This window comes from Antrostomus carolinensis, unplaced genomic scaffold (genome assembly GCF_000700745.2).
Source record: "Antrostomus carolinensis isolate BGI_N321 unplaced genomic scaffold, ASM70074v2 scaffold3259, whole genome shotgun sequence".
Taxonomy (NCBI): Eukaryota; Metazoa; Chordata; class Aves; order Caprimulgiformes; family Caprimulgidae; genus Antrostomus; species Antrostomus carolinensis.
In genome coordinates, this window is record NW_010340475.1 from 56,421 (window position 1) to 68,731 (window position 12,311).

The following is a 12,311-nucleotide window of genomic DNA, read 5'->3' on the forward strand; positions in this document are numbered from 1 at the left end:
CTGGAGTCACAGGTTGGCACCGTGGTCCATGAAGCACGCATGGTGACAGCACCAAGGGACTCTGCTTTGGGGAAGGGGACTCTCACTTTCAAGTGTGATTGATTTAGCGAAGTTGGTGGATTTGAGCAAAGTAAAATGTGAGTTTTTTTCCCCCAGGCTGCTTCTACAAACAACTGCTTGACCTTTGCACCCCTGGTGTAAGTCTCTCTATTTTGCCTTTAGACCAGCAGTGTGTTTGTGTAACCCCCTTCACTGTGTTGTACCCCGCAGCCGGGAAGCAGTAGCCCAACAAGCAGGGGACAGGCTGGACATCCAAAAGCTTGAGAAATGGAAGCTCTGTTGATGATGGGCAGCTAGAGTGACCAGAGTGCACACCAGTCCCTTGGAGAGGCTTTGACTGTCTCTGAGGATGTAGGTCCCTGCACCTCTCTGAGCCCTCCTGACAACACTTGACCTTGATCCGTGTGATGAAAAACATTCTCCTTGTGTTAAGTTGGAATTTCTCATGTGCCACCTTGAACCTTGTCCTACCTCTGAGGGTCTGGCTCCATCTTCCTTACACCCTCGTGTTGGGTTGCTGAAGGCACCAGTAAAGTCTCTCCTTTGCCTTCTCCACGCTCACATCTGACCCCAGCCTCTCCTCACCCACCATGTGCTCCATCCTTCAGCCCCTCCAGTGGCCTCCCCTGCAGTCGCTCCAGTGTCACTTGCACTGGATAGCCCCAAACTGCACATGGTGGTCCATACAGACCTCACAAGTGTCCGAGCACTTGGAAGCTTGTTTTGGAGGAAGGCTGGTTCTCCTTGGGTTTTGCCTTTCATAAGTACAAAAGCAGACTTCAGAGTGTTTTGGAAAGTGGAGGTGGACAGTGTGCAGCCACCCTCAGCAGTGTGTGACCTCCCTTTCCATGCGGTGCTGCCTGCCTACAGCTTCTCTGCTCACTGCAGGCTGGGAAGAAAAGTTACTGTGCAACTACACCCCCAGTGATTTAAACCACCGTAACTAACCATTTTTAATCAGCCCGTATGCCAGTTCCACTCAGCACCTAGTGCTGACAAAGAACAATGTTGTCATCTGGAAAGCGGTTGCTGGCCCTTAACCAGCTGGCATGTTTTAAACTTGTCTAAACTGGGTGCTAAGCAGCACTAAAATGTAATGATTAAACATGCCCACTCCAATTTTTCCTGGCCACCCCCACCTCCACCTGAAAAAGTGACTTGTGCCCTAGAAAGGCTCCCTTGGGAACTGCACTGGAGGAGGTCTGCAGTGCCTGCTGGAGATGGAGAGGAGAGGATGGGGTGGGAGGGCACTGGTCCTCATGCTGTGGGAAATCAAGGCAGAGCAATTTGGGAATAGTGCCGTCACCACTTCTGCATGCTGGCTGTAGGGGTTGGGGCCTCTGGGTTGGGTAGAGATGTCCTTCAGAGACCCGATCTCAGACTTTGCACCCCAACCTGGAAACCTATTCCTCTGGGATAAGGGAGATAGGTAGAGACAGGTGATTTGCAGATAGAAACATTGAGATGCACTTGGAGTCCCTGGAGGTGGAGACACAAGTCCACTCAGGGGCCTGATCCTGGCTCTGCTCACACCTGGAGATGTGCAGACATCGGGTGGTCCCTGGCTGCCCCGATCCCCCATGTCTGTGTGTCTGGTCTTGGCAGATGGATGTGCATGCCTGTCCCCAGAAGCACCATGGTGCTGGAGGGGTGACTCCAGATTTGCACCAAGACCAAGAGGTCTGGGAACACTGTCCACTTGAAGGGCTCTTGTCCAGGAAAAGCTCCCTTTTTACTTTCATGTTCCCTTTAGGATTAAATTCCTTTGTGATCTCATTTAGGTTCCTGCTCTGGCAGGGGGATTGGACTAGATGATCTTTCGAGGTCCCTTCCAATCCCTAATGTTCTGTGATTCTGTGTGAAATCCATTCTCCTTGGGCTCACAACATGGAATGTTTGTCAAGTTTATGAGGGCTTTTAGAGAGGCTTTCAGAAAGTACATCCTATCCCTTCTTTTATAGGGCTGCGATAAGATTATCTTTGTTTTAACACCAATTAAAGCAGGAAGGGTTTATAGGATTAGGGGTTTTCCATCAGTGCAACTTTGATGTCACCACTTGCTTCCTTGGTTTACTTTCTTTCCTTGCATTAGAAGGTTGGGAGCCATTCCTGTAATGGTTAACACACCGCCCTAGGAAGGCAGAGCTCTCCCAGGCAGAAGCTTAGGGAAACATTTAAACAAGACCAAACAAAGTAACAAAATGTGAAAGTCCTAAATTCTTCTGGAGACCACTTGGAGAATGCTGGCTCACCCATTTAAACAACTGCTCTTTCAGTATGAAGCGTTGCAGTGTTTACATCTGTTGAAAGAGGACACGCTGCTTGCCTGAAAAGCATTTTTTAAAAAATCTCAAAATAAAATAAATGATTATACTGTAAGGAATCTAAAGCAGAAACATAAAAACCCTGCAGTTTTGCAGTCAGAGGCTGGAAAACACATCAGTCCATCCTCTGCACCAGAAGAAAATGAGAGGCTGAATAAGGAGACCGTGATGTTTGGTGTATCTACTAGCACATAATTGCAGAGAAATAACCCCATGGCTCGCCACCTCCACTGGTGTAGGCTGGCATCATCCTTTGTAAGTCACCCCAGGGCTTCTGGGGCAATGCCATTTTCACAGAATCACAGAATGGTGGGGGTTAGAAGGGACCTCTGGAGATCATCCAGTCCAACCCCCCTCCCAAAGGAGGTTCACCTAGAGCAGGTTGCACAGGACAGCATCCAGGTGGGTTTGAACATCTCCAGAGATGGAGACTCCTCACCCTCTCTGGGCAGCCTCAGCAGAGCCCGGTTGGATTTCCCAATGGTGTGCTGTGCAGACCAGAGCAGAACCTGTCTGTGGAGAAAAGCTCCCCCATTTTGGTCCTTTGAGCTAATATAGAATTTCCTTACAAGAAAACAGCCCTATTCCTTAAGGATGTTCTCATGAGAACTTCTTGCTGCACTTTTAGATCAGGTAAGGCCAGGCAGGTGGTGTAATGGCTGGTACCCAGCAGGGAGCTGGCTGACATGATCCTGTGCCCAAAGGTTTTGTGCATCACAACACAGGCCTGCGCCTACTCAGGTTGACCATTGTGTGCATCACTGACTCCTAAACATGCAATGGTTTTTTGGTCAGGATTAACACAGATAATTCCTCCATAATCTCAATATTAGAATAAAAATTTAAAAAACCAGAGTAACAGCATACCCTCTCTAAGTTAAAAACAAGCTTACTGTGGATACTGCAGAAGTAACCCTTCAAATAGCAGATATATACTAATTAGTATGTAGTTAGTATGATATGCAGTAAAGGGTCAAGTCCATTTTAGACAGCTGGCAGTTTTGGGGGACAACAGCCTTACAAGGCCTGGGGCAAATTGCTTCTTAGAATCAGAATCATAGAATGTATTGGGTAGGACGGAACTTTCAAAGGTCATCTAGTCCAACCCCCCTTTCCAGCCCCTGAAGCTCTAGGTCCTTACATGTGTACCAAGCCATTGAGACAAGATTTTGAGGTTGAAACAGTGCAGGTGCTGGCAGTGTCCTGATGACCCCATGTGCTGGGACCAGGATTGCTCCTAGACCAGCAGCACCCAACATCCCCAGTGTGGTGAGCATCATGCTTCAGGAGAGCACCACTGGCTGCTGAGCTTGGTCTTGGACCTACATTCTGGAATGCTCTTCAGGTGCCTGCAGGAGCAAGGAGGTCCAAAGCATCTGCTCCCACCAGAGCTGTGCTCCTCACCATCTGGTTTCAGCTTCACCCAGGGACACTGGCCCCTGGAAATGAGCTGTGAACTGTGCTTTTGGGTCTGCAGTTGCCCGTCATAACATCCAGTGCTGTGTCTCCTTTAGGTAGGGAAGTCCTCTCCCCTCAGGTGTCTGCTGAATGACTCTACCAGGAGAAAAGCTGGATTATGGTCCTCACCATCCATACTCTGAGGATGCTGGCAGCACCCCAGTCCCCCATGCTCAAGCAGGGACAGAAAGCTTTCCATTTCTCTTTAAGAGCCCCCATGATGGCTGGGGGAGGCTGAACCAGGCTGACTGGGCAAGTAAGAAATTCCAGGCATTTCTCCCTGACAGCGGAATCCCGTCACCACTGATGGATGTGCCGCCCAGAGCAGGTCGGTGGGGGGGCTCGCAGGTGTGTGTGCCCACAGGTGTGGCGGTCTCACCAGATGCTTGAACTTCTGAACGGTGCTAGCGGGGAGATGACCTTACGAACCCCACAGAGGCTGCTGGAGGGATTTGCTGGTAAGTCCCGGGGGACGAAGCCTCTACCAGGTGAGGGCTCAGCCCTGCTGCTGGTGCGTGGGCACTGGGAGAGAGCTGGGAGGGTTTGGATGAGGGTGCTCCCTGCCTAAGGTTGTCCTGGCTAGCAGGCTGGTGATGCTCTTGCAGGAGAGCTGGGGACTGTAACTGCCTGGCTTTGGCCCAGGCTGTGCTGCAGGGTTGGTGTGTGATGACTACTATTGAATGTCCCATAGTGTCCAAAGGGCTGAATCTCTGGCCCATGCAGTTTTCCTGGTCTTTGAAGCCTCTTTGGGCTCAGCTGAGGACAGCCTGGCTAGAAGGCTGGGGTCTGTTTGTCCCTTACAGGACTTTCCAGTGTGCTCTTTTGGGGAGATCCCAAAACAGGGCATCACTCTGCCCTGCCCGGTCCTCTCCAAATCTCTGTGACACCCCAGTACTAAGGTCCTTTCACAGTCCCTCGCTTGTCCCACTGCTGCCCCTCTGTGCCTGCCTGCAGACCAAGTGAAAGGGTGGATGATGGTGAGAATAAGACGTAACCTGTTAAACCAGGCAGCCAGTGGTGAGCTGCAGACAGGCAGGTGCAGTGTGGGAGCCGTGGGCAGGGACACTTCCAAAGGGGTTGTTTCTGAAGGAGCCCAGAGCTGAAGCTGGAAGGCAGATGAGGTGGTTTCTGGGGCACCTCTGGGGAGCACTAGTGTAGCGAATGTGTGTTTTGGAGTCCTGGCACCTCTGTCTGTGAGACCAGAGCAGCACTGCCTGCGTGCTGGGGAGATGACATGACCTGGTTGATCTCCTTGAGGTGCTGGTGAGGTGCAGGATACTGGTCCGGTCGGCAGCATGGGGACCTATCTAAAAGCTGCTAGCAGGAGGATTCTTTTACACGCCTATGTATGTCATCTGTTTCTATTTCTGTCCTGTGGAGTATGATGGGGTTAAACGGGAATATTTGCATTGTGACTTCTTCCTTTATTGACAGCACTTCAGTGCACATCACAGAACTCAGCTGAGCTCCACGTTCCCCTTCAGTTAATCTCATTTAACCCTGTTTTCCCTTCTGTATTTCTATCCTCTGCTCACCAAATGCTGTCAGAGTTGTTGGCAGTGACAGCACCTGGCAATGGGATTAATTGCTTATCTCAAGTATGAGGTAACAGTGTAGGCTGCTAATTAAATTTATCAGGAGGGAAACTGGAGGACCTGTGCAGCCCCAGGAAGGATGAGTGCAGAGAGCTGGCACCTAGAGATCCAAGATCCTCTCTCTTTTCAGAGCTAGCAGCCAACTCCAATGCCAAGTCCAAGGGGCTTGGGTGTTACCACCTGCCTCCTGCACTGCAGCCCTGCAAGGAAGGATTGATTCCTCTTCCCTCCAGCACTAAAATGTCGAGGCTGGAGAGGCCATGACAGAAGGGTAAGCCAATCCAAACGCAATGGGCACCATTGTTCCTTTGGGTTGTCTGGAGGCCAACCTCTTGCTAAGGTGACAAATATCATCATGTGAGGTCCAGGGGACAGGAACAAGCAGAGAATGAGCAACTTTTGCAGGTGAGACAAAGTGAGACCCATTGGCCTACAGAACTGAAAACAAGGCTCAAGACGCAAGGGGCAGAATGGGGAAGAATAAGAGAAAAGTGACAATGTGATTACAACACCCACCTCATCTTGCAAGTAGAAGGGGAGGGTTGATAAAAGGAAAAAAAAAAAAGGTAAATTCAGGGCTGGTTGAACATAATAGTTTTCTGCACAGGACATCATAAATACCCCCCCACACATCATAAGCAGTAGAGACCTAGAAGTGCTGGTGGAGGAGACTCTGGGGTCTGGGGTCCAGCCTCCCACTTGCAGCAGGGCTGCCACCAGCATTAGCTTAAGGCAACCACGTTGATTAGCTGAATCTTGCTCAAGGAAGGAGATCCACCACTGCTCTGTGACCTGTCCCATCATTTGGAGAAGGAGCTTTTCATAATGTCCATGAACTTTTGGTCCTTGTCCCTTGTTACATAGTCGGGCACCCAGAGAAGTGTTTGGGTCTGTCTTCTTTGCATCTGCCCCCAAACAGCTGCAGCTGCAGTTTCATTCCCCCTTTCCCCTAGTTAACCCATCCCAGCTCTTTACATCTCTCCTCGTATGTCCCGTGCCCCAGGGCTGGCCATCTTGATGAGATCCACTGGACTCTCTTGTTAGGATCATAGAATCATAGAATGTGTTGGGTTGGAAGGGACCCTCAAAGGTCACCTAGTCCAACCCCCCTGCAGTGAGCAGGGACATCTTTACTAGAGCAGGTTGCTCAGAGCCCCATCAAACCTGACCTTGTTTCTCCATATTGTCCTTGAATTGGGCAACTAGCCACAGCAGCATCCCCAGTGCCTGACAGGGGAAAACACTTCCCTCAATGTGCTGGCCACACTTCTCCTGGCATGGACCAGGGCATTGTTTTCTTTGTTCTTCATAAGAGCAAATCGCTGGACCCCATTCAGTGTGGGGCTGGTGCGGGGCCAGTCCTGTGGTGTGTGGCCAAGGAAGCCAGAGGCTTGTGGGGTGATTTGGATGCCAGCAGGAGTGAGGAGGGCTGTGGGAGAGTCCTCCCAAAAGCACAGGCAGGGTGAGAGGCAGGATGTGGCTGAGGTGACCAGCTGCTGGGTCTGGCAGTGCCGGGGATGCTGGCAATGTTGGGCTGCAGAGCCCGTCTGCCTGCCCCTTCCTCCGGCCCCAGAGAGAACAGAGAGGCAGCTGGAGATAAGGCCGGGGATTTGAGACTCTTGGTGGATCCTCACTGACAGAGCCAGAGCCAGAGTCTGTTTTCCATCAGCCATTACAAATGCCTTGCTTGAGTGGAAGGAGCTGTGCTGCCAGGAGGAACAAAGCCAGGCAAAGGGAGCCAGGGAGGACCCTTCCTCAGAGCCGTTAGCAATGGACTGAAGGTGCCATTTTGGAAACTTTTATTGCAGGAGAGAGCTGTTTGCTGAAGTGGTCTGGCGTGGGCTCTGAGGGCCAGGGCAGTTTTTGATGCAGAGCAGCCTGTTTGGAGCCTGCTCAGCTCACAAGGCATTAGTTAAAAAGTTGGTTAGAGAGGCAGTGGGACATGGGGCCAGCAAACACAGACCCTCTCTGCAGTCCCTCCTGCATGTGTGGCCAAAGGCTTTTCCTTCAGGATGAGCCATGGGATGTCTTTCTCTCTGAGCTGCCCCGGGACAGGCAGCACTACAGGGAAGGAGGGATGGAAGCCTTGTGCCAGTGCTGCCTCCAGCAGAAGATGCTGCAGAAGTGGCCTTCCCTCCTAGATACCTGGCATGGTCCTCCTGTAGGGAAGGACAGGACTCCTCATGGGTCCTTCTCCGTGGTTTTCCCTTCCCAAAACACATGCCTTCCCAGGCGTGACCACATTTCCATGCCCTGGAAATGGGTGGGTGGGTGGGTGGGAAATGAGGGCACCCAGTGCTGCTCAGATGTTCCCAATCTTATTTGAGAGAGCTACAGCCAGTATTCTAAGTAAACCAGCTGCTGTCTCCAAACCATACCCCAGCGAGGTGGCCATCCACACCTACATGCAGCAGTGAGTTCCATATGTTTCCCATTAACCCCTATGAGCTTCTGCTGACTGGTGCTGGAGGTGAGGGAACCCACCACGTGGGAAGCTGCAAACCACTTCTGCTCCAGTGATGGGGCCAGAGCCGCTGTCATGGTAATTGCCCTCCTAGGATGAGGCATGCTCTGATAAAGCAGGAATTTCTGTGCTTTCACTGTTTCCATTCCTTCTCTCCAAGGAATTTCTAGGGATGCTCTGCCCCTGTCCTTGTTTGGCCTAAGAGGAAGCAGCGTGTCCCAAAGCTACTGTCACCACCCAGGGCAGAAAACTGGGGTGTCCTTGTGTCTTCCAGCAAGGGGTGAGAACATCCATGCTGTGTGAACAGGAGAGGGTTTAGCCCCTGTGTGAAGATCTCAGTTTTGATTTGATGTTTACTCTGGAAACAAAAAATTGGGTGGATTCCAAATTAAAAGCTATTTTCTCAGCCAGAGGAGACAGACCTGGAGGGAACAAAACAGTTTCGAACACAGTGTTCATTTATTTTACTCCTAGAGGTTGTCATTACTTGAGGGCGAAAAAAAAAAAAAAAAGGAGCTTTGCATCAAATTTCAGTGATTTTCCTGTCTTTCAGCATGATTTCAGAACATTTATCTTTGGAGAAGTTCTGATTTTGCAGGATGATTTTATCCCATGTTGGTGTGCAGGACCTCCTGGGGAAGAAGTTGCCAAAACTTCTGGCCGTGTTTTGGTGGCACGGACAAAGAGTTTTAGCATCCCAGCTTGGTGGTTTTGGTGAACAATCATTCAGTCCCCAATTTTTGCTCCGTTCTAAGAGCAGCACACACAGCTGTGTTAATTAATTGCAGCCATCCGCCTGTGCCAGGCCAAACCTGGAGAATGTTTTTTGTCTCTCAAGGTCGGTCGCTAAATCTCAACAGCGCAGGCATTTTTTTTTTTTATGTATCTCTATCTTTATGCAGAGGAAACCTTATAGGAAAGTTGTTATTTTTAAAATAAGCCTTGGGAAGGTGAAAGAGGCCCATGTCTTAAAACATCTTTGACCAAATGACCCTATATTTTACCCTGGATGTCAGACTACAGCAATTTTGTATGTTGGTCTCACCATGTTTCAAAAACTGGTATTAGTCCAGGGACCCTGTTATCATTTCAGCTACAGAGCCACCATCACTTCTCTGTCACGGAGAACTACACAGCCATCACCTCTCCCAACAGCTTAACACCCTCTGAGATGGGTTTGTACTGAGAGACATGCTGGGAATAGGGTCAGAAAGGGAGTCAAATGTGTGTGGGATGGGGGACAGCGAGGGTGGAAAGATCCAGGAACATGAGGATAAGCCAGTTTTTCAACAGATCCTTTGACTGTAGGAGGCAGGAGGGATTTTGCAAGCAGGAAGGCTGATGATATTTTTCTGTAGAGCTTTTTTCCTTGGAAACTCAAGATAATTTTGAAGGAAGGGAGATGAAAACTAAAAAAAAAAAAAATTTATTTTTTTTTTTTTTTTTTCCCAATTAAAAAGCAGATACTCCTCGGTAATAGCTCTTGCTCACAGCAACCCCAAGCGTATGTTTTTCCCAGGCTGTTTTTCTGATCTGCCTCATTCCTGAAAGCCTTGGCAGCAAACTGAAGGAGAAGTTTGTTTAACTCGTTTCAGTGCAGAAACCACCTGCCACCCCCTAGGCTCTTTGTGCTGCACGAGGAATTAACAGCAGCAGAAAGTCGCTATCAAGTAATCACCAAGAGCCATGCTGATACCTGGTAATAGCCAAGCATTTGCTTTGGCATTGGTGATCCCCTGACTTGGAAAGGACTTCCTGGTGTTTAAAGCTCTGCAATGATATTTTTAGCCACCTGTGTCATATCCATTAATACTGTATTTCACACTGTGGTCCAGACTTCACCATCCATCTGCTCAAGGCACCATGCACTCCCCATGCCACCCTCGCCCACCCTGCCTGGCTGAACGTACATTTTTTTTGAGTGGCTGTTGCTAAGGGAGCATCTTCTTAATCTGTGAGTGGCTTGGAGGTCTGAGCCCCAGTGGAGACAGACCCCAGCATGCTGCTGCCAATCATGGCTTATGATACTGAGTAGTGAAGACAAGGACTGGCTGTGGAGAGTTACAAAAGGACTTTATGAGAGAGGTGATGGGGGAATGAGAAGGCAATTGGAGTTCATTAGACTTACGGTGATGCAAATGGAGAAAACAACCCCAACTTCACACACACATTCACAGAGCTAGGCTGTGGGTTGGCTGGATGTATCTGAGGAATGAGACCTTGGGGCTATAATAGGTAGTCCAGTTGGTACATTGGTGGTTAAAAAATAATTTGGACATTGCTAATTATGGGAAAAAAAAATAGAGAATAAAATAGAATAAAATAGTGAATGTTGTTATGCAACTTGCTTGGGGCATGACAGAGGTTTGTGCAACCCTAGGGGTCATGGAAAAAGAAGGTGGGTGGCGATTGAGTGTTCATTGGCAATGCCAGTGTGCGAGTGCATCAAATGAAATGGCAGCTGGCAGCTTCAAAGCAGAGGGCAGCAGTTTCTTCACGCAGCGTGCAGTTACGCCGTGGGGTTCTGTGCTGCAGGATAAAATGGGTGCAAAACATTTGCATGGAATAAAAAAAACAACTGGGTAACTTAATGGAAGAAACATCCCACAAGGGATGTTAAATGCAAAGAGCTTGCCTCTTAGAAAGTCCCTGAGCACTTTTGTTGTTGGAGGGTGGGAAGGTGTTGTGAGCAATGCATGTGCCTGGCTTGTGCCCTGCTCCTTGGGTGGTCACTGTTGAGAGGAGGATTCTGGTGACTGTGGTCTGACTTGGTACAGCTGCTCACATCTTCTTATGTGACAGTGGCTAAAAATCTCCTTTACATTTGTAAGGCTGCCTGAACGGACCCTGTTCTGCACTTGTGGTTGGGGAATAGTGGGGAGAGATATCTGCATGGGGACCCCATCTCTACAGGCGGCGTGACCAGCAGCGCCTGCCTCCTCGGAGCCTTCGAACCAGCTGCTCCTTCTCCACGTTGTTGACTTTAAATTGTCAGGTTTTGGCTTCAGACTGCAAAGCTCCAAAGAGTGTTTTCTGACAGCACTGCCAGGCTCCGGGTGTCCCTGCCAGTCCCTTTCCTCACCACTTATTGCTGCTCTTGGTTCTCTTCCAGGCTGCCCATCAGGGACATTCAAGCCCAGCCAAGGGGATGAAGGATGCGTCCACTGCCCGATTAACAGCCGGACGACTTCAGAAGGAGCCACGAACTGCGTGTGTCGAAACGGATATTACCGGGCAGATGCCGATCCTGTTGACATGCCGTGCACCAGTATGTGGGCTCTGGGCAACTGGGGAAGACCACGTGTGGCTGGGAACAGAGACACGCATCAGTCAAAGAACTGAGAGATGCTTAACTAAGGCATCTGTCTCAGTGGGATTGTGGAGGAAGCCAGAGGGCTCAGAGCACCTCATCCTTGCAGGCGTGCGTCTCTTGCCCCAAGCCAGCCAGTCTGCTCAAAGAGTGTGCACAGAGGACAGAAATTTGGGTTGCTGTGTGCTGTTCTAGGCAGTGGGATGACTTCGCTCTGGGTCTGTACTGGGACGAGAAGAGCTGCATGTTGGCGTGTGGGATGTGAGTGCAAAGGCCAGGAATCAGAAACACTACAAAACATAACTGGTGAATTTTGCTAGAGATGTCATATTATCAAATGATCCTGCGTGAAGAGGACAGATTTTGTTCTGGCTCCTGCCTTTGCCTGTCTGGCTTGCTCCACACATCCCTGAGATCCCACACACCAAGAGAAGTACCCAGCTCAGCGCATGCCTGCTGGAGAGTCCTGTCCAGGGATAGGGAAAAGGATGGGGTGCTGCTGGTCCTGTAGCGATGAGCAGGTCCCTGGCTCTTACACCTTTTTGTCTGTTCCCTTTACAGCCATCCCATCTGCCCCCCAGGCCGTCATCTCCAGTGTAAACGAGACCTCTCTGATGCTGGAGTGGACCCCACCACGGGACTCGGGGGGCCGGGAGGACCTGGTGTACAACATCATCTGCAAGAGCTGTGGCTCCGGCCGCGGGGCCTGCACACGCTGTGGGGACAACGTGCAGTTTGCTCCCCGGCAGCTGGGCCTGACAGAGCCCCGCATCTACATCAGTGACCTGCTGGCTCACACCCAGTACACCTTCGAGATCCAGGCGGTGAACGGCGTCACGGACCAGAGCCCCTTCTCCCCGCAGTTTGCATCCGTGAACATCACCACCAACCAGGCTGGTAAGATGCGGGCTCGTGTTTCCCAGCAGACTCCTCCAGGAAGGGGAGGTGGTGGGCAGAGATCTCCTGGTCAAGAGTTGCTGGGTGAAACCCTGTGGGGTGAGCAGGGTTTGAAGGGATGAAGAGGTGGGGTGAGGTGTGACATGGTGCTGCTTGCTCTGTAATGCTGGTGGTGACCAAAATGCATGAGCCTGGCAATTCCT

At 50.4% G+C, this 12,311-nt stretch overlaps 1 protein-coding gene across 1 annotated transcript in view; it reads left to right on the forward strand.

Moving 5' to 3' along the window:
- The window catches only part of LOC104531297 (ephrin type-B receptor 2-like), a gene marked incomplete at its 3' end in the record, with an annotated part of 45,793 nt that extends 33,685 nt beyond the window's left edge, over positions 1 to 12,108 (forward strand). The window contains exons 3-4 of the mRNA XM_010176146.2: positions 11,014 to 11,169; positions 11,773 to 12,108. Coding sequence (XP_010174448.1) covers positions 11,014 to 11,169; positions 11,773 to 12,108 — 492 coding nt within the window. The remainder of the gene's footprint in view (positions 1 to 11,013; positions 11,170 to 11,772) is intronic.
- Positions 12,109 to 12,311: the final 203 nt, after the last annotated feature.